At 42.1% G+C, this 22643-nt stretch overlaps 1 protein-coding gene across 6 annotated transcripts in view; it reads left to right on the top strand.

Annotated features, from left to right (window-relative positions):
* Window positions 1-22643, top strand: part of GANC (glucosidase alpha, neutral C) — a 66019-nt gene that overhangs the window by 33124 nt on the left and 10252 nt on the right. For 3 of the 6 annotated variants that reach the window (XM_049897624.1, XM_049897627.1, XM_049897628.1), the window contains 13 exons: window positions 803-872; window positions 1429-1531; window positions 2295-2391; window positions 3416-3596; window positions 3808-3961; window positions 6087-6322; window positions 8794-8920; window positions 9868-9947; window positions 11939-12082; window positions 13364-13460; window positions 17740-17841; window positions 19439-19682; window positions 21019-21083. In XM_049897624.1, the coding sequence (XP_049753581.1) occupies window positions 803-872; window positions 1429-1531; window positions 2295-2391; window positions 3416-3596; window positions 3808-3961; window positions 6087-6322; window positions 8794-8920; window positions 9868-9947; window positions 11939-12082; window positions 13364-13460; window positions 17740-17841; window positions 19439-19682; window positions 21019-21083 (1700 nt within the window). The remainder of the gene's footprint in view (window positions 1-802; window positions 873-1428; window positions 1532-2294; window positions 2392-3415; window positions 3597-3807; window positions 3962-6086; window positions 6323-8793; window positions 8921-9867; window positions 9948-11938; window positions 12083-13363; window positions 13461-17739; window positions 17842-19438; window positions 19683-21018; window positions 21084-22643) is intronic. The other 3 variants (XM_049897629.1, XM_049897626.1, XM_049897625.1) reach the window with 3 other exon arrangements.

The following is a 22643-nucleotide window of genomic DNA, read 5'->3' as shown; positions in this document are numbered from 1 at the left end:
CTCTAGGGGGAAAAAAAGTCATACTATTTGAGGGAGATCAAAGACTTGAAAGCTCATCCCTTGGTCCCTGGTTAATACCCCTAAAGTAAGGATTCAGATGCAATTATAAAAAATTTTTTTTAAAGAATTTTTTTTTAAACATAGTCTCACTTTACACAGAAGTTTTAATTATAAAGAAACAACCTAGAAATGGGAAAAGAGCTCATTTTAAAGAAGCATTTCATATACATGCTTTTTTCTTTTTTTTTTTTACCTTCTCGTTCTACTAGGGAAAAGGAGACGTTTGTAAAGCTAAGAAAGTATAGAGCTCCAGATTAGAAGCTTATGGACATGAGCATTCGTTACCCCAGTTGAATTCTCAAGCCAGCACAGAAATACAGCCAATAGTTTGGCTAACTGGAGGCAGGAAAAGAAATGTACGAAACAAATTTTTGCCTGGGGTCTCCCAAAACAGACCTAAGTTAGTTGATTCGAAATGTTTTGCCTCACGTTTATAAACAAACAAAAAAAGACAAGAAAGTAGTAAAAAATAATTTCCTACAAATATAAAGATTGAGTTTTTTAAACTGCTTTCATGTCATTTTGGTAAAGATACTTCTATCAGCTGTGGCTAATAAAAATCATTATTAAAATTTATATAGAACACAGATTTGATTTGTTAAGTGTACTGAAATCACGGACTGATCTTCTATAAGATGAACTAACTTTCCAGTCTAATTTTTTGAAAATCCAAATAAAACATGCTGTTGTGGTAACCACGTTTGTTGCAATTTATAAACTGAAGTTCCCTTTTTTGTACCAGCAGGAAAATCAAGATGATATGGGCCTGTGGGAGGAGAAATTTGGAAACTTCATCGATATCAAAGCTAATGGTAAGTCAAAACTGGTATAGTATTAAATAGATCTTTCCAAAGTGGCTGATGTTTCTATCTAGAAGTCCTTTAGCTTTGGCACCTAAGCAAGTGACTTCTGTAAGGTGAACAGAAGTCTCAGGTTTGGGTCCTCTGTCCTTCACTAATGTATTGCAACAAAGACATGGTGCTTCTGTGTCTTCTATGGGAGACCTGAGAGGAGTGTAGTCCTCCTGGAGCACATGGCCTCAGGGAGAAAGGTAGGTCAGCACACTGGTCGCATTGTCCAGCAGGTCAGGCAGTTACAAATTCTACATTTCATTTTTGTGAGAGCCAAGCGACAAAAAAATCAAGTTTTAGAGCTCATCAGCTACAATATTCCAGACCAAGGCATCTCAGCCTTTTCCCAGCCTCCCCATCATTCCGTGCAGTGGCGATCCCCATCTGTGACGTTACTCACTAGTTTAGTGATAGGCGGGAGGAGAGGAGGAGTTTATCTCTGTAAGAGGCACCTTTCAGATTCTTGGGGCTTATATAGTTGGAAAAAATACTCACTTTCCTCCTTTCTCCTCTCTAGCCTGAAGAATACTACACTCTGTCTAGCTCCTTGAAAATCCCTTGTAGAGATCTTTGTCTCCAGCACAGTATAATGATCAGGGCTGACAACAGGCCCAAGATTTGTAAGTGGAGGGTCCTCGGGCTCCCCTTTCTGTAAGATAATCTTTTTTGCCTTCTTTGTAGCATCCCCTTTCCGCAAACCCCTACAGCTAAGGATCATATAAGTTAAAATACTTTTACCTAAGAGTGAATTTGAGTCGTTGTTATCTCTCAGTTATTGGCATTTCCCCATGTCTCTAGATAATTGTTAAATAAAAGTCTGTCTTTGATTAAAGAGTTTTATGTATCTATACTTGCATGGGAGGAAGTACTTTGAGGAGCCAGGGAAGGTCCTCCTGGTGCCCTTGAAATTACTGTCCCTGTAGGTCATCACCACCTCTGTGTCCAGAGAAAACTGACAGGAGGAAGACGTGATCGGGCTGAAGACACCCAACCATGCATCTAGGAAAGATGAAAATTGCTCAGTACCCTTTGCTTTCTAAAGCAAACAAGTAATGCAATATATTTTCGGGAATTTTCGATGAGAAAAAAATTTGTAACCACATTTTACAGAGAGAAAGGATATGAATTATAAACGAGGACACAAAGATCTTCAGCTCACAGCTAAGGAAACATAACTAATAAGGGACAGAGCTTTGGCTGATGCGTTTTTGTATCCCCCACGACACCTTAAGTGTCAGTGCTCAACTTTTGGTGACTGATCAGGGCAAGCTCAGGTCTCAACCCCTAGTCTAGTCATCTTGCTACACTCACAGTTTGCAGAATCTCTTCTTAATTGATCGTCCCAACCAGAAGCAAAACTCAGTCAGGATGCTGTCTCTGCAGGTCCTGCCTCCATTGGTTTGGATTTCTCCTTGCACGGATTCGAGCATCTTTACGGGATTCCCCAACACGCAGAATCACACCAACTGAAGAATACTGGGTAAAGTGAAAACAAGAATTCCAACAGGCCGCTCGGGCTTCTAGATTGAAAACGTTTGGAAGAAACACGCAAGGTGTCTGAACCAGTGCTAACCTGTGCACAGCCTTTGCCTCCCGATGCTGCTGGTAGATCTTTAAGAACCTCCCCCTGAATGATCACTCAGCAGTAGTTTTCAATTTTTGCAAAAATTAGGCAATTAAAACTGTAATACTGAACCTAAAAATAACAGCGGAAGCAAAAATAAGGAGCTGCTCTGGTTAAAGTAGCGGTAGGACCTTCACCATCGCTCCCTCCCCACGTTTCACTTTCACTCTCAGAGGCCTTTCTGTGGAGCCCTGGGAGAATTCAGTATGAAAATCACTGACCTAGAACAGGCTTGTAGCAAAAGGGGTAACGAGTCAGAGAATAGGAAAGCGTGGCATCTCATATCACCATCGGGAGATCATTTCAGGCAAATTGTTGAAAGACAGACGCCAGAGGTATCAGAGACTCACAGGAAGGGAGCCTTGATCAGGAAACAGTAGAGCACTAGTCTGATTAAAGCTGCCGGGTTCAGGTGCTTGACAGGTAGGCATTGTGACGAGCGCATCAGAGGGTGGGGGGGAGACGTTGCCCCAAGCCATGCTGCTGTCACACCAGCCTGACCTTCGTGCCCTGTTCAGCAGTGTGCAAGCCCGCTAGGACAGCGTCGTTCTGCGGGAGCTGCTGAGATGACCCATAAAGTTGGTCAGCAGATACTTACTGGGTGCTGGCTGTTGGGGAGTGGTCACAGGGATCAGTCCTCCCCTCATGAGAGATGTTTTAACAGACAAGTAAGATGTGTGATCGTGCATGTTAATTGTCACGCGAGTCAGGGGACAGTCACATTCACCATGGGTGGGTCAGGAACCTTCACGGAAGTGGTGAGAGTTGAGCCTTGCCGGATGCCTAGGACTAGGTGTTTACAGGGAGAGTAGAGCTGTTGCATTTATTAATCATACCTTGGCGATGGTAATTAATGATAATCCTTACTTGTGTGTTTCAGTGATGGCGATGCTTACCGTCTTTATAACCTGGATGTCTATGGATATAAGATACACGACAAAATGGGTATTTATGGCTCAGTGCCTTATCTCCTGGCCCACAAACTGGGCAGAACTGTAGGCATTTTCTGGCTGAATGCCTCAGAAACACTTGTGGAGGTCAATACAGAGCCTAGAGTAGAGGTGAGCTATGGATCAGGGCTGCAGGCCACATTTCCGCAGGACCAACCATGCAGTGTTGTCACGGCTCATGTCTCGTTGCCACCAAAGGCTTTGCGGTACAATCAGTGTGTGCCGATGGCATCTACTGAGGGAACAGACTGGGCCTCACGTGCGGGTGGGTGTTCTGAGTGAGAGGGGAGGTTTTCAGATTTTCATTCCATTCCTTTCCCAGTACACACTGACCCAGATGGGCTCAGTTGCAGCTAAACAAAAGGTCAGATCTCGAACTGATGTGCACTGGATGTCGGAGAGTGGAATCATTGATGTCTTTCTGTTGATGGGACCTACACCTTTTGACGTCTTCAAACAGTACTCACACCTTACAGGTACTTGCATGTATGGAAGTCCCAGTTTCTAGGTTCATCTGATTTCCTCTATCCTATGTATCGCCACTATATTTTCATGTTTGTTACATACCGTACAGAATGTACAAACAGCTTAGTTGAGCTTTTTAAGAAGCTAGCCTTCCTGCTGTCACCCCCTCCCATTCAGCTTCGTTAAACATGGCCCTGAGTCCAGAACTCTGATACTTAATACTTACCATTTGCCTTCCTTGGAGCTGCTAGATAGATAGATAACTACTGTCTAGTCGACTCCTACCCATGACAACCTCAAGTACAACAGAACGAGGTGCAGCCCAGTCCTGTGTCATCCTCGTGATTGCCAGCATGTTCCCGTCCATCATTGCAGCTATTGTGGGAGTCTGTCACACTGAGGCTCTCCCTTGCCCTTGCTGGCCCTCTGCTTCACCAAACATGATGTCCTACCAGCAGTTAATCCCTCCTGATGATGTGTCCAAGTTGGACAATGTTATGCTGCGATCCATAGATTTTCGTTGGCTAATTTTCAGAGGTAAATTGCTGGGCCTCTCTTCCTAGTCTTTGTCTGGAAGCTCTGCTGAAACCTGCCTGCCATGGTGACCCTTGAAATATTGGTGGCATAGCTGCCAGCATTATAGTAACATGCCAGCCACCACAGTACAATGTACTGACAGATGGGCGGTAGCCCCTGGATTTTCTCCACCTTTATCTCAGATAACCGGTATCTCAACCCAAACTTTTCAATATTCTCTTCATTTAAAATATACCACTGGTTTTAGCAATAAAGCATTTTCTCTCTAAACGATACGAAAGAAAAAAATACCAGTGAGTTCAGTGAATTCATTAGAGCAAGTTATTTTAAAATACAGTTTAATCATTAAAGTTCTCATATTCTCACATACCTCTTTGGAAGAAATAAAGCCTTATGTAGTTTATGTGATTCAGAAGGTGACCATAAAGACCATAAAAAGTATCTTTAATTCAAACTTAGTATCAGCGGCAGTGGGCGGGGGGAGGGCAGGGAGACGACCACACTACTCCTTACGCAGGGATCTCACAGAGTGGGAGTACGTACGAGTACGGATCACTTTTCTAATCTGGCCTCAGAAGTTGTGCACCATCACTTCTGAGGCATTCTACACCATATTCAAAGGGAGAGGAATTAGATTCCATCTTTGGATGGGAGGAATACAAAGAATTTGTGGATGTGGGAAGACACTCATACAAGACTAGGTACTATCAAGGACAGTGCCAGGCACAGGCCCTTCCAGCATTGCTATTGAAGAGAATGAACCTGGTTTATGGGAAAGTGCTTCAAAAACACTAGAGCTGCCACCGTGTTCAGTGAAACCCGATGTATAAGTTTAGAGACTATTGGTTGACTCTCGATGAGGATTTAACTTGATCATATCCCCCCCTCCTTTCTCCCAGCATAGTTGTATCACAATTTTTGGTTGTCGGTATTCGTTGTTTACATTTTTCAAGTGCTCAAAGGCATCAGGTACTTAGTGCTTTCCTCTGTTCCTCCTGGAGACTTCCTTCTGGGTCCCTCTGTCCTCCTGCTCCCACTGGACTGTTGCTGCCTGGGCACCCTGCACAGCTGTCCTCCCAGATCTTCCCCTTGCTGTCTTCCAGTGTGGGATCTCGCCTTTCTTGGAACCTGTGGTTTTCTCTTTTGTGGTTTATTCTCTTGTTTATTTTTGTTTTAAAACATCTTCTGGTAGTTTCCTAAGAAAGCATACCTGGGAGGTACACTTTTTGAGTCCTGGCAGGGATGAAAACATCTCCTTTCTCCCTTCACTCTTGATTGACAGTTTGGCTGGCTAGAATGAAAATTATATCCCCTCAGAATTTGAAGGCATTTCTCTATTGTCTTTTGTCTTCTTTCTCCAAAAATCATTCTGTCTTCTTTTCCTTTGCGTATGACCTCTGTTTTATCTGTAAAAGCTTTTAATGCCTCACAATACCCAACTGTCATTTCTGAGGGCAAGGACTATTCCTTCTCCTCAGTATTCCGAGTACCAGGCTCAGTGCTTAGAGCGCCTACCTTGCTGGCATTCAGAAAATGTTTATTGAATGGGAAATGATCATTGTGGTGGCGGTTGGCTCAGTTGTCATCTTCTCCTGTTAGGCACACAAGCCATGCCCCCCCTCTTCTCCTTGGGGTACCATCAGTGCCGCTGGAACTATGAGGATGAGCAGGACGTAAAAGCAGTGGATGCAGGATTTGATGAACATGACATTCCTTACGACGTCATGTGGCTGGACATAGAGCACACTGACGGCAAGAGGTACTTCACCTGGGACAAGAAAAGATTCCCAAACCCCAAAAGGATGCAAGAGCTGCTCAGGAGCAAAAAACGCAAGGTAAAGTGAGCCAGCAAGTCTGAACATGTAAATCACAAAGCTTTTTAATTTTTTAAACTTGCCTTGGCACATGAGTGGAGGAGAACCATTTATAAAAAATGGCCTTGAAGGCACTGCCTTCAAATGGAATTGTATTTATGATACCAGAGAAAAAAAGAATAGGGACCCTGCCTTAGTTGTCTGGGTCCCCATAAGGGTAAGGGCCCAGCATTTCCAGTCCCATTTGTTGAGGACACCCTGTAGTGATGCAATGGCCCTCCCACCCAAAATTTGGTTTGGATGTCGAAATGATGAACCGAGGGCATGAAAAGGTTTATTACTCAGTTAACGAGGCTTTCTGGGGAAAGGGCTTTTTAGGGGGTGGGCTAGGGCTTGCATAGTTTGAGCAAGGCTATGGAGAAGCAAGCTGCTCCAAAAACAGCTTGAGAGAGCTAGGAACGGAGACTGGCTGGGCTCTTATGGTGGTGAAAGAGTGGGCCAGGAGCCTTAGTGGTACAGTGGTGAAGCGCTTAACTGCTAACCAAAAGGTTGGTGGTATGAGCCCACCAGCCGCTATGTGGGAGAAAGATGTGGCAATCTGCTTCCATAAAAATTATAGCCTTGAAGACCCTGTGGGGCAATTCTGCTCTGTCCTGTAGGGTCACTATGAGTTGAAGTCAACTTGACGGCAACGGGTTTTTTTAGGGGGGTGGGCCAGGGCTTGCATGGTTTGACCTTCCCGCTGACGCCAAAGGAGGGAACACCAGGGCTTTCTGGTCAGCTTGCCCAGATGAGGGCAGAGAGTGCAGGGGAGTGGTAGGGCTGAAAGCTCTCAGCAGTCAGACATCAGAAAGGGAGTCCCATTCTCCATGACACCGTTTTTCCGTCACACTTCCCTAATGGACTCCGCCAGTCTATCTGGAAGGAAAAAAAAAAAAGGAAGTGAAATAGGAAACAGGGAAGGGGAACTAGAAAATGGAAAGTGTGTATACTGCTGTCCTGTTCTGGGGGTGGTAGTGCTAATAGCAGTGAGGAAAAGGGGGAGGGAGAGAGGGAAATGGAGAGAGGAGATGGGGGTCTCCATATGCACCATGTAAATCGACCCCCACAGTCCCTCTCCCTGAGATTAAAATTTTTTTTCAATCCATTACTTCAATCCCCAGGCTTTTCAAGGGTGAAATGCCAACGCTGTTAATCCCTAATTTCCCAGTTAAATAGCTACCACTTACCCAGTATTTTTATGGGCCAGACATTATGATAAAGCACATTATTCCATCTAACCATTATAAAACAGTGAGGTACAGGTCTTGTCATCGCCATTTTTCAGATGAAGAAGCTGAGGCTTAGAGTGATTTGATAATTTTCACAAAGACACACAGTGAGTAGGTGGCAGAGCCAGAATCTGAACCCTGGTCCGCGTGACTCCAGACTCTGTGTCCTTATGGGCAGTTATTTATTGAGGCATCATATGTTCAAGATGCTGTGGTGGTGTGGAAGGGAATGCAGAGATGAGCTCCTGGGGTCTTACAGTGAATGGGGGAGAGGCAAGCATACAACCATCACAATACAGGACAGTAAGACAAGGGCCAAAGAAAGGCCAGGGTGGGACGGCAGGACAAAAGAAAGAAGGCCGTATCCTGCTGGAGGCCCAAGCAGGGCTTTGTGCCAGGGGTGCATTTTAGAAAAGTCCTGGTGAGTCTCTGGCGGGTGGAGAGGCAGCAATGCACAGAGGCCAGAGCACCCGGGGCATTTGGAAAGCAGCCCATCGCCTGGCTCCAAGGGAGAATCAGCACGTGCAGTTGAGTAGTTGGAATCTGGCTGGGAAGGACAGGAGCTTATCATAGGCTGCTTTGACTGCAGTTGGAGACATTACACATTTTGCACAATGGACAGCTAAACTGTAGTATGTAGGATAGATTAGAATAGAGATGAAGAAGGTGATTAGAAGTCTGTTCTAGTCAAATGAAGTAGCACTGAGGCCTGGGTCTAAGTGGAAGCCATGGTATTAGAAGGGCCATGAAAGATGCTTGAGACACATGGCTGTGGAGCTTAGCCTTCTCCAGACTCCTTCTCAAATATGCCTGTCCTCTTGGGGTTTTTTGTTGTTTTGTTTCACACATGTTGGTTCTTTAAACGTTTGCTTTTGTCGGTATTATTTTAGCCTCTAAGATCTAGAGGGCAGGGACCCTGACTACTTGGTCTTTTATGTATATCAGTGAGCACCACAGACAGGTAGAAGCTTAATAAATGCCATCTTAAGAACATGTATTATCTTGGCAGCAATAATTATAAAAGAGCATTGGGCTAGTTTTAATATCAATTTAAATTTTCATTAGCATGTGGAAGTTCAAGGGGTTTTTTTTTTATCTGAAATATTTCGATACTAGTGATTTCTGAGTAAAATTTGAAGCCCGAAACTATCGTGAAAACATATAAACGAACATATGGTCCAGGAAAACTGAAAAGATATTCAAACCTTTATATCCTGACAGCTTGTGGTCATCAGTGACCCCCACATCAAGGTTGACCCTGACTACTCAGTGTACGCTAAGGCCAAAGAACAGGGCTTCTTTGTGAAGGATCATGAAGGTGGAGACTTTGAAGGGATATGCTGGCCTGGTAAGATCTCACTTTGTACATTTATTGTTTCTGCTTGTTCAGTCCCAATTAACGAAGGCCACATGGCTATCATTCTCATTCCTTTAGGTGTCTCTTGTTCCTCTAGCTACATTGTAAGCTCTTCTAGCAGATGGTACTCGCTTCTCTTGTGCCTTTCATAACACCTGGTACAGTATGCTTTGTATACATTTATCAATCAATGAACAAATGAATGGATGATAAACGAGGAAACCTTTGCGGCATGCTATTTCTCTAAGCAAATAGTATAAAAAAGCAGGGAATGGGAAAAGGGGAGGAGGAGAGGGGGAAAAAGTCTACAGGAGAAGTGTTCTGTAGTCTCTCTTCCTGTGATCTCTCTTTGCCCTCTTAGCCCATAGATTTGACTTCTAAGCTTTTCATGAGTAACCACAGCTGCCTCTGGCAACTTTGGATTCTTTGTTTCAAAAATTATTAGTTTAAAGCCTTAATAGGACCTCGCCAAGGACAAAAGGAAATAGTCATAAGACATTCTTTGATTTTAATGTCTAGGGAGGCACCCTATTATAAACCCAGGCACTGTAGAGAAACCCCATTCATCTGTTTTCCCATCACCACATCACTTATAAAACATGCCTCTGTTCTCCTGAAGAACGGAGGGGTCACTCCAGGATATTTGCTGACCATATTGGGATGTCTCAGCCCATTATTGAGGGGCGGGCTCCATCTTAAGGCTCATTCATTGACATTCCCCTGCGCCACTAGTGTTGAAAGGTCTAAAGATCGTCACTAGAGTTCACCACACATCCATTCGCTTCTCCCCAGACCATGCCTCTGTGTCAGCGACCGTTTATGTTTGATGATGTCAGGTGCCCAGTGATTACCTAGCTCTCACACCTGATGTTCCTTGTGACACACGTCCCATGAGGACCACTGTTCCTAACAGGCTGTCTACTGTTCTGCCTCCACAGGTCTCTCCTCTTACCTGGATTTCACCAATCCCAAAGTCAGAGAGTGGTACTCTGGTCTTTTTGCTTTCCCTATTTACCAGGTTTGTTTTTATCCTTTGGCTCTTTCCTAGTCACTTGAAAGGATGAAAGGGGGGAAAGGGACTGAATGGAACTACTCTGATTCACCGAGTGCTCCTGATAAATAACGCTTGTATGAAACGGCGAGGGTGGCATCCACATTACAGACTTTGGTGGTGCCAGGAGAGGTGCTGTATGCATTACCAAATGCATGAAAGCTCTGATTTGACCTCAATTATATGATATAGCAAAGTACTTTATAACAGATTTATTATCTTTTCAAATTACTATAAACATTTTTATATAAAATAGTATCCTACAATTGTCATTTAAAGGTAACGAGATGGTATGTGAGAATATCTTACGAGGCACTATAAAAACCCATTGCCATCAAGTGGATTCCAACTCCTAGCAAACCTATAGGACAGTATAGAACACCCCCATAGAGTTGCCAAGAAACAGCTGGTGGATTCAAACTGCCGACCTTTTAGTTAGCAGCTGAGCTCTTAACCACTGTGCCACCAGGGCTCCGCCAAGTAGTATAACATGTCATAAAAAGTAAGGTATAATAATAAGTCAATTCTTAAAATCTTGTAAGAATCACAGAGAAAGCTGGAGAAGCCACATCAGGAGAACTGTTTTCAACCATAAAATCATGATGATATTGCTGCTGCCGCTGCCTAATATTAACTGAGCACTTACTACGAGCCAAGCACTGTGCTAAATACTTTATATGCATTTATATACCATTTCATCTTCATAATAACCCTCTGAAGGTAGAACTATAATTAACTGTAATTCCACAGATGAGGAAATAGAAGCGTGGAGAAGTTTAAAAGCCTACCAAGGTCATCCACCTATTAAGTGGTGGACCCGAGATTTGAATTCAGGTCTATTTGTCTCTCAAGAAGCTCAGCTCTTAAATACTGATGTTGAATCTCTGGTCATCATATATTAGGGCACCAATAAACAACTTAGAGCCAGGCTAGACAGCCCTCAGACCAAACCCAGCCATGCCCATTCACTTACCTATCGTTTATGGCTGCTTTCACACTACAATGGCAGAGTTGAGTAGTTGAAAAAGAGTCTATCTGGCCTGCAAATAGAAAATATTTACTATCTGGCCCCTTACAGAAAAAGTTTGCTGGCCCCTTCTCTAGAGGGCACTAGGAAAGGATGGTGAAGGTAGTTTAATATCTGGAAATCAATTAGCCATGTTCATAGAAGTACGCGTGCTAAGAAATAGTTCAAGGTAAAGAGTCAAAAGATATGTAAGCCACCTCTAGTCATGTGAAATACTGTCATATGGGTGGGGCAGCAGGTGTGTTCTGTGGGGTCCCAGAAGGAAAGCAAGGGTCTGCAAGGGGATATTACAAAGAGTAGAACTCTCAGAAAGTAATGGAATGTGCTGTCTGAAGGACTCCTTGTCGTTGTAGCTGTTCAGCCAAATGCAGAGAGACCAGGGATTCTATGAAAGGAATTGCTATGCCTTGTAAACCAGATGACTTGAGTGTCCCTTGCCCCTAAATCAAACAGTTCTGTATAGAACACAGACTATAGATGATGCTGGAAAACCAGTTATCTTAGCTGTCATGTCTTCCAGAGTGTGAGAGGGAAGATACACTCCTGCCAGGTCCAGCTGTAACTGCTCTTAGTTAATTTAAGGGTTGTTTAGCAGACGGAGGGCGATGTGGAGCCTGTAAACGTTTGTAACCTTTCCTATGGGCTTGCTGGGCAATATGTATTTTGCAGACAATACAGTTCATTATTTCTTTTATCAACAAATATTTATTGAGAACTTTCTGGGGGCCAGGTACTATTGTAGGTGTTTGGAATTTATCAGTGAACAAAACAGACAAAATTCTCTGCTCTGTGGAACTTACATTCTAGCAGTGGAGCAGGACAGAGCCCAGATAATAATATAAGCAAATTGAGTAGGAAAGAGAAATGGAGAGGCTGTCATATTAACATTATCACTGTGAGAGTAATATCATGACCCAGGGTTACCTCCTAGGGGTCTACTGACATCCTCTTCATATGGAACGACATGAATGAGCCCTCTGTGTTCAGAGGGCCAGAGCTAACCATGCAGAAGAATGCCATCCATCATGGCAATTGGGAGCACAGAGAACTTCACAACATCTATGGTTTTTACCAGGTAAGACATTCAAGAAGAAGTCAGCAGGTCCCATGTGCCTTGCCTTTGGGGCTGAGTCATTTGCTTTGTGGTAGCCATAGTATACTGTTCTTTTCTCTTTGCATGTCTTTTCCAGTAACTGCATTGAGTCTTACCAACTGTGGCCAAGACAAGACTTATTATTTTTACCTTTGCTTCATTCCCTTCCATAATGAACTTTGTAAATTGACAAAGGCTGTGAGACTAATTACGACATAGAAACTTTAGTCTTGATAGGAGCCATTAGAAACATCACTGGATACTCTCTCAAACCTTTTATTGAAGAGAAAAAAAAAAAAAAACCAAACCGGTTGCCATCAAATCACTTCCGACTGATAGTGACCCTATAAGACAGAGTAGAACTGCCCCATAGGGTTTCCAGGGAGCACCTGGTGGATTCAAACTGCAACCTTTTGCTTAGCAGCGGTAGCACTTAACCACTACACCACCAGGGTTTCCTTATTGAAGAAAGCAGTGTATAAATATGTAAACAAAGGAAATGAAAACAAATGTTTTACATTTCTCAAATATCTGAATACAGCAAGACCAGGGAAGCAGGATTTAGAACACAGATATGCAATTTCAATAAATATACTTTTTAAATGTAGAAAGCTTTTCTTGAGTACTTAGCCTTCTCAATAGAAAGTGGTAGAATTGCCTTCCATTTACCAATCGCATCCAGAAGACTTGCCAGTCACTGATCCTAACTTACGCCCATGGTTGTTATCACTGAACTGTGACTGTGTTCCCATGGTCCTCCCCACAGTTGGGGTTTTCTGGTGGGAGCTGCTGGCTGGATACAGGGCCGTTTTCAGACGGTATATGTTTACTTCTCCAGTGGCCTACTGCCATAGCTGCAGATTGCTTTAGCTAGGGAGTGTTCCTGTGTAGTCCAGGGCCACTTAATTGCTCTGAATCCCAGGGTTTTCATCTGTGAACATCATCTATACAGAGGTTGCCATATGGATTATATGAGGAAATCTTGTAAAATGCCTAGTAATAGTAAGCACTGAAGAATGCTAGCTTGTTCTTTACTATTATTTTCCTTCTACTCTTAATAAAAGACATTCTTCTGTTTTTTCAATAGCGATACCTGAGTTGTTTCATTACCTCATGAAAATTATTGGATGGATTGTTTTCAGATTTCCCTTTCACATTCCTGCCTGCCGTTGACCCTCTGCATGTGAAGTAGCTTATTCAGGGTGCCTGCACAGCGCCACAATCCGGCCATCTCTTTGAAATGCTTCTTCTTTGACTTTACAGCAAATGGCTACTGCAGAGGGACTGATACAGCGGTCAAAAGGGAAGGAGAGACCCTTTGTTCTTACACGTTCTTTCTTCGCTGGGTCACAAAAGTATGGTAAGGAATGGCTCGTATTATCAGGCTTAAAACACAAGTCAGCAACCTGTCTTCTAGGACCAGCTACAGTACATGCTGCTACTGTATAGCTGCCTCACCTTCCGGTGGCCAGTGGGCGGGCTTTAGATTTAGAGAATGCTGTGCTCTCAAGTATGCATTTTGTCCTATGAGAGATGAAACCAACTGTACTAATGTTTGGTTACTTGTTTACCATTGAAGAACTGGCTGCTTAGCTGCTGGGAAAGTGAATTTAAGGTATCTCTGTTTGCTTCGATATCTCAGGATCAGCCATCTCTGATCTCATCCCTTTGGTTTATCAGAACCAGAGAAAATAGACTAAAGTTCCTTCACCCATCTGTTCCATTTAGCAATGTGGCTTAAAATAGACCTGGCTGGTGGTCAGGTTCATCTATAACTGGATCCAGGGTACTAGCTAATGCAGATCAAGTTCACTTAACCACCCTGTGGCAGGAAGGCTATTTTAAGTCTGCTGATCTTGCACAAATAGCTGGGAGCTTAGTCCTGGAGAATGTGGCCTTTACCATACCAGAGACGTTACTAGGCCTCCTACTCCACCCCTGAAAACCAGCTCTGCAGTCCTCTGCAGAAGGCCCAGATGTTGTCATCTCAAAGCAAAGATTCATGTACAGAGACGCTCACCGCAACATTAGTCCTTGAAACAAACAAACAAAAAAAAACAAAAGAAGGTCTAAATATCCAACAACAATGGAGTATAGTTATAAAAGTATGAGGCACCCTTAGGATAGACTGCCATGAAGCTGTTCGAAATGGTAGCTTTAATTGCGTGAGAAAATGTGACATCATGATAAATTTTTTTGGATTCCTAAGTGTCTATGTACTATTCAGATTTTGTAAAAAAATTTATGTAGGTAGTAATCTAAATCAATAACTAGATAGACAAATAAAATACAAGAAGATACAGTACCTTGGGGATTATGAATGATTTTCATTTTCTTCTTTTTACCCATCTCAGTTTTTCAGATTCTCTACAAATATCATTTTTAATCATTAAAAAGTGTAATGGGTTTTTAATTAAAATACTTATAAGCAGCAATTAAGAAAAGATCACAGAAGATACGAATACTAAGTAAATCTTGACCTCTTAAATATTAGACCGCCGCCTAGTCTTTAGTATTCTATGTGAAGCTATCACTTTGCCCCATTACATAGCAAGGCATTACAGAGAACTCTGTTTTGTTAAATCATGCACTGTGGACTGCCAAAAGAGTGAACAAATCTGTCTTAGAAGAAGTACAGCCAGAATGCTCCTTAGAAGTGAGGATGGCGAGACTCCATCTCACATACTTTGGACATGTTATCAGAAGGGACCGGTCCCTGGAGAAGGACATCATGCTTGGCAGACTACAGGGTCAGCAGAAAAGAGGAAGACCCTTGACGAGGTGGATTGACACAGTAGCTGCAACAATGGGCTCAAGCATAACAACAATTGTGAGGATGGCGCAGGATCTGGCAGTGTTTTGTTCTGTTGTACGTAGGGTCGCTATGAGTCGGGACCAACCAGACAGCATCTAACAACAACAACAACACTGAGGTCAATAGTCAGAGAGGGCTTCTGACTAAACAACCATGTGAGACATGAAAACCGTTGCATATTTACATGAGCATTATTTCTTGATATGAATGTTGCTATGTGGATTTCAAAATCATTATGTAGATAAATCCATACCTCGCTAGAAGTCGAGGAGAAATTATTGGAGTACTGTTTTAAAAGAACAGCCCCTTGAAAATGTCTCCTTTGCTGGCCATAGGCCAGCCTGAAGATTAAAACAAAAGCAGCTACCAAAACTATTTTGGTAGAAGATAGACAGAAATGCTGCAGGAGTAATCCAGGTCTACTAAAATTAAAAAATTTCCTTTTATGGATGTCTTTAATGGTACATAATCTATCTTCCCAAATTCCTATCAACTATCCAGTGAACAAGAACACTAGCTTTGGAGTCATATTGCCTGCGTTCAGATCCTGGCTCTATCGTTCAATAACTGTGTGACTCTGGGTGGGTTATATATCCACTGTTTGCTACTTCTCCCGCATCTGTAGAATGGAGTCAATAATAGTATTTACCTGATAGGGTCATTGTGATGGTTAAGTGGGATAACCCAAGAAAAGTATTTCGCATAACACCTGGCTCAGTAAAGCCTCAGTAAATATTAGCTTTTGTTATTGCTGCTGTTATTATGTCTCTACCATATGGACTGTACCACTCCTCTCAAATAAGAGAGGGTTTTTTGGGGGGGAGCAGGGAGGAAGGAGTAGATGGACATAGAGATCAATGGGACAGAACAGAGAATGCAGAGATAGTCCCAACATGAATGTCAGGGCAATGCAATGAAGAAAGGAATGTGTTTTCAGTATATGGTGCTGGAACAACTGGATACCCACGTGGAAAAAGAATCAGCCTCCACCCTTCACACTGTGCCCAAAAATTAACTCAAAATGGAGCATAGACCTAGAGTTTCAGAGCTAAAATTAGAAAAAATAGGAGATCTTTGTGACTTTGAGATAGGCAAAGATCTCTTGGATAAGACACAAAAAGCATGAACTATAAAATCAAAACATGATAAATTGGACTTGACCAAAATTAAGAACTTTTACTCTTTTGAAGACATTGCTAAGAAAATGAAAAGGCAAGCCACGAACAGAGAAAATATTTGCAATAAACATATATATCTGGACTTGTATCCAGAATATATAAAGAAATTTTACAACTCAAGAAGACAAACCACCTAATTAAAAATGAGCAATAGATTTGAATAGACACTGTAGAAAGATTTTCAATAAACTCATGAAAAGATCCTCAACATCATTAGACACTAAACAACCAAAAACCAAACCCATTGCCATCGAGTCGATTCTGACTCATAGTGACCTTGAGGACACAGTAAAACTGCCCTGTAGGGTTTCCAAGGCTGTAATCTTCACGGAAGCAGACTTCCACATCTTTCTGCCTCGGAGCTACTCTGGTGGATTCGAACCACCAACCTTTCAGTTAGCAGCCGAGCTCTTAACCCCTGCGCCACCAGGGCTCCTTTCATTAGTCATTAGGGAAATGCAAATTAAAACCACAGAGAGCTACCACCGCACACCCAATAGACTGGCCAGAATTAAAAAGACTGACACTACCAAGCATTGGCAAGGATGTAGGACAACTGGAACTCTCAAACAGTGCTGTTAGGAATGTAAAACAGTACACCCACTTGGCTAAACAATTTGGAACTTTCTTGAAATGTTCAACATACTCTTAGCGTACAGCCCAGAAATGTCACTCTTGGATATTTACCTAAGAGAAATGAAAACATATGTCACACAAAGATGTGTACACAAATGTTCCTAGAAGTTGTATTTATAACAGCCAAAACCTGTAAATCCAAATGTCTGTCAGTAGGTAAATGGATAAAAATTTGTGAAAAATCCATTTGAATACTACTAAGCAAATCAAAAAAAAAAATTTTTTTTTTTTTTATTTGCTTAGTCGACTCGATGGCACTGGGTTTTTAAGCAAATCAAAACGATGAACTACAACATGAATGAATCTCAAAACCATTATGCTGAGTGATAAAAGTCTGAACATTGTAAGTTTCCATTTATACGAAATTTTAGAAAAGACTAACCTTTAGAGATAAAAGTCAAATCACTGGTTGGCGAAAATGGGGATTATCGATGGTGAAGAAGTACAAGGAACTCTTGCAGTTACAGAAATGAAATGTGCCCTGGTTGTGGTAGTGCTTATATGGGTGTATACATTTTTCCAAAATCAAACTCTTCACCTAATATACATTTTGTTGCATATAAATTATGCCTCAATCAAGTTGATTTTAAAAATCATATTTGATTTATACTTCAAAAAATAATTGCAGATATTGACATGTCAAGGGATTGTTAACCAGTGTCAGAAAACAATATGTGTACTGTTTGATGAGAAACTAGTTTGTTCTGTAAACCTTCATCTAAGGTACAATCAAAAAAAAGAAAATAATAAAAAAACATGCAGTCCCTGAGTTTTAAAAAAAAGTAAGTGCAATTTCAGGATATTTCCATAAAATTTTTTTTGTGGATTTTAATAGCTCTTTCACAATAGCAAATGAATAAATTTTTATTGTAGAAAGTCAGAATTTGTATATTTTAAGGTAAGAAATAAATGTTTTCCCTTATATTAACTTGTCTATTAAAAATAATCAAAATATGAAATTGAGTGCATGGGCTGATATGTGATTTATTTTAAATACCTTGGTGACAAAGGTGCTGTGTGGACAGGGGACAACAAGTCAGACTGGAGTTACCTGAAAATTTCCATCCCCATGTTACTCACTCTCAGCGTTACTGGGATATCTTTCTGTGGAGGTAAGATGAGTTCTCTCCTGAGAAAATAAAAAACTAGAGTGCTGTCATCAAAGCTGATCGCAATTCCCTTTTCATTAGCAGGTTTAAAAACCCAAACCAAATCCGTTGCTGTCGAGTCGATTCTGACCCATAGCAACTCTAAAGGACAGAGTAGAACTGCCGCATAGGGTTTCCAAGAAGCACCTGATAGATTCGAACTGCCAACCTTTTGGTTTGCAGCTGTAGCTCTCAACCACTGTGCCACCAGGTTTAGCAGGTTTGGGTGGGATAAATGAGGGAAAATGAAGCGGAGCGGGTTAGAGGGAGGACAGTGAAAGCAGGGAAGCGTCAGAGCTGTTCGTGTCTTGACTGAACTGAGGATGTGAAATAAAGTTGTCAGAGAGGGAGCCAGAGTGCTTCTTTGCTTCGTCTCACGGTTTCCTCCTTAGGCGCTCTTGATAACTGAGTTTCTCTTCCTGAAATATGCTTTCTTGGAAGTGAGAAAATACAATTGCAAATACATTAGCAAATCAGAAGTCAGCCTTACAGAAATCACTTCTTATGGGCAGGTTTAAAATTCTGTGACAAGTTTAACTGTATAAAAAAACCCAAAATTATCTTTCATGGGCAAGGTAAATTTTGTTGAAATAACGTTCTTTGATGGGCTGTCTTCCCTGCACGCCAGTGATTCTCTGCAGATAAAAACCAAACCCACTGCCGTTGAGTTGATTCTGACTCATAGCGACCCTACAGGACAGAGTAGAACTGCCCCATACAGTTTCCAAGGAGCACCTGGCGGATTTGAACTGCCAACCTCTATGGTTAGCAGCTATAGCTCTTAACCACTGCACCACAAGAGTTTCCCCTAGGAGCCCTTAATATGGAAGGCACTTAAGGTGGCTGCAGGTCCAGCTGCTCATGGTTTTCTGTAGGAACAGAAGCAATTTAATACTGCTTTTGGTACATGTGTTTTATGGCCTCAGTCTATATACAATATAAGGAATGTATGCTTGGCCAAGGGTCAGCATGAAATTCTACCTAAACCTGCAATTCTGATGATCTGTTTCTCTTTAGTTCTTTCTGTAATTTTTATCTTGATTCTGCTGTTGCTTTAAAAAAAAATCAAAATCCCCACCCAACCCCATCGAGTCAATTCCGACTCATAGCGACCCTACGGGACAGAGTAGAACGGCTCCATAGAGTTTCCAAGGAGTGCCTGGCAGATTTGAACTGCTGACTTCTTGGTTAACAGCTGTAGCACTTAACCACTATGCTACCAGTGTTTCCACCACCACACACACACACACACAATTTAACCTGACGGACAGATTGCAGTTTCTCTTATTGGTTCAGGAACATACAAGAATGTTGATCTTGCAGTAGCACCTCTGACCTTTTGACAAGAAAAGGATACTATATCCAAAAAACATGTTGCCAGAGTCCTAAACATGCTGAGTTTATTAGCATGTTCTCCCCTCTTTGAGGCCACAGTTCTATCAAATCGTTCTGAGGGCGCATACGGTGCGGTTCTTCTGTCAGCCTTCAAAGGCTGTGTCTTACCTGTGCGCACCTTTAGAAGCCTGGTAGCCCCACCTGGCATTTTTCTTTGACTAACTAGCTGATGTAGGCGGGTTCGTTGGGAATCCAGAGGCAGAGCTGCTGGTTCGTTGGTACCAGGCCGGAGCCTACCAGCCCTTCTTCCGTGGCCACGCCACCATGAGTACCAAGCGGCGGGAACCCTGGCTCTTCGGGGAGGAACACACCCGGCTGATCCGAGAAGCCATCAGAGAGCGCTACGCCCTCCTGCCCTATTGGTATTCTCTGGTCTACCGTGCACACACGACTGCCGAGCCCATCATGAGGTAAAATAGCTTCATCCAACCAGGGGCCCAGCGACCAACCTACAAGGGAAGGTCACCTCAGCTGCTGGAGAGCAGAGAGATCACACGGTGTTTTCAAGAGAGAAGGCTGGTTTAGTCAAGTTTCTGTCAGTTCACTGAGCACCAATTATGTGCTGGTTGTGGAGGACACGAGATAAGAACTAGATCCCTGCTGCTTTGTGTTTAAAGTGTTGATATTTGATAGCAAACAGAAATAGAGGTATTTCAAAGAAAAGGAAGTGATTCTAACGGAATTCATTCAGAATTGAGTGCTCAGTTACTTACTATGCTGTTCTTAGGCTTTATCTTACCCTTCCAGCTAAACTGCTCCAAGTTTCAGGTGAATATTTTTCCTGGTGTGTAAATTACATTCTGATTCTGTTTTGAAAGCAGGATACGAAAAACCAACTTTAGAGAACAACATACACAGATACACGTGATACACCGAGGCTTCTGGGTCAGTGCTCCTAAACCGCTCAGATCAGAATCACCTGGGGAGCTTTTAAAAATACAGATTCCAAAGCCAAGCCTCCAAATCTACTAAGACTCTCTTTAGGGGGGCCCCAGGAATCTGTATTTGTTAGACGTTTCCATGGTGATTCTAGACATTGGCCACATTTAGAGATACCACTGCTTTGTGACACTCGGTAGGAAAGGAATATATCGCTGCGAGACTAGTGAATAAACAGCATAAGGTTCCCTTATTGAAAAACATAGTTGAAAAAAATTATTAGAACCATTAACTTGATATCCAGATACATTGATAGCGAACATTTTGTTAGGTTTATAAGCCCAAATCCCTCCTAGATAGCTGTATACAATAGCAGCAATCACAAAAAAGAACACACAGGAGTTTTCTCAGCCCTCCAAAATGTTGCCAACTTGAAAAAGCTAGTTCTTTTCCTTTAAATAAGTAATGTCTCAGAGGCCAGGAGAGCGTGAAAAAATGACAGAGAATTACCATCATTGTACGATACAGTTTTATAGACGTTTGTTTTACACGAAGGGGTTAGCCTTGGACTTGTACAAAGCTCTGATTCTGCCTGTCACGGTAGTAGTTAGCGCTCCACAATCAGAAGAGAAAATTGCAGAGGCAAGAATTCTTAATCCTTCACTGGGGCACTTGCACTAATAGCTCTTTCACCAAAGAATAATATATACCAATCATAGCAACTGCTCATAAAATCTTCACTCACATAAAAAAGTCTTAGCTCTTTCCGATTTTCTTTAAAGACTTATAAAACTAAAAATAGAAGTGATTGAGTTGTAAAAAAACATCTAATGATCCTAAGCAAGAATTTTTTTTTCTTTCCCCCAGGCCTCTGTGGGTAGAATTCTCTAATGAATTAGAGACTTTTGGTACAGAAGATGAATACATGCTGGGTGAGCATTTCTTGGTTAATTACAGTGATGATAAGTATTGCAGCTGTGTTTTTGTCATTATTTTCTGGTGTAAAAGCACTAAAAAAAATTTCAAATCCCAGGAAAGCCAAAAAATAAATTTCTTCTCCAGGATTTTTTTTGTATGCATCAAAGGGATCGTAGCACTGTTCTGCTATCCTGTGGCTTCTCGTAATATCCTTTTTGTTAACTTCAAATAAATCTATTCTCTTTGTGGATACAATTTGGGGTTCTTGTTCTGAGTCTGCTCCTGAGCTCTGTGAGAGGGACCCCTACAGGGAAGGGGAGCAGAAAATAAGTGAATCCAGTGGATATAGTAAAGACCCAGAAGAGCTCATTTCTTGTGCAGTGATAGGACTTTTCTTTGGTTGACCTCTTCCTTAACAAGGGTGTCTTAGTCATCTAGTGCTGCTATAATGAAATACCACAAGGGGGTGGCTTTAACAAACAGAAATTTATTTTCTCACAGGTGGCTGGAAGTCAAAATTCAGGGTGCCAGCTGTAGGAAAAGGCTTTCTCTCTGTCAGCTCTGGGGGAAGGTCCCTGTCTATGTTCAGCTCCCATTCCTCAGCGATCTTCGTGTGGCTTGGCATCTCTCTTCTCCCAAGTTTGCTTTTAGCTGCTTGCTTTATCTCTCTTTAATATCTCAAAAGAGATTGATTTAAGACACACCCTATACTAATACTGTCTCATTGACATAACAAAGAAGACCCATTCTCAAATGGGTTATAACCACAGGTATAGGGGCTAGGATTTACAACACATATTTTGGGGAGACACAATTCAGGCCACCTTGGGAACAGGGCTCAAGCAACCAGGCTCAATAGAGAGTTGCCCAGAAGATAAATCCCATTTCTAAACAGTGGAAACCCCAAAATGTAAAAAAAAAAAAAAAAAAAAAACTGACTTTTTAAATCTCTACCCATCCTTTTGATCTTTTGGTCTCAGTTTAATAGACACTTCCTTGGAGAAACCTCCTCTGGCCACTCCTTGCTTCCCTATCCTAATTCCACTCACTCTAGTTCAAGTCAGTTCCTCTTACTACTGACCCTCATTCCATCTTGTACTTTTGCCTTCTTGGTATTTGTCACAATTAATTCATTATTATTTGTTCAGTATCTGTCTTCACTGACTGTAAACTCCAAGAGGGCAGGGACCATGTCTGTGTAATTTGCCAGTCTATCTCCAGAGCCTAGCCCAGTTTCCGACACTCAGTAGGCACTCAATAAATATTTATTGAATAAAAGAATGAATTCATAAGTAGGTGAATTTTGCATCCATGTGGTGCCAAGGTCAAAACAAAATTAATAATCCAGATTGCCTTTAAGAGACCTGCAGCCTTCCCGATAACAGCCAAGCGAGAGGATCTGAGCATCCACACTGGCCCACTTCTGGATAACAGCTCTGGGCTCACCTTCATCATATCAAGTCACTCGCAGCAAACAGTGAAGCACTTGGAAAGGTGCAATAGCACACACATACTAGCAGTTATCACAAAATGGGAGTGTGGTAGACAGTGTCAGGATCCCTCTTACAATCCTA

Source organism: Elephas maximus, chromosome 10 (genome assembly GCF_024166365.1).
Source record: "Elephas maximus indicus isolate mEleMax1 chromosome 10, mEleMax1 primary haplotype, whole genome shotgun sequence".
In the NCBI taxonomy this organism is placed as follows: domain Eukaryota; kingdom Metazoa; phylum Chordata; class Mammalia; order Proboscidea; family Elephantidae; genus Elephas; species Elephas maximus.
Note: the sequence above shows the minus strand (reverse complement) of the source record. Positions and strands in the feature narration are given on the sequence as shown.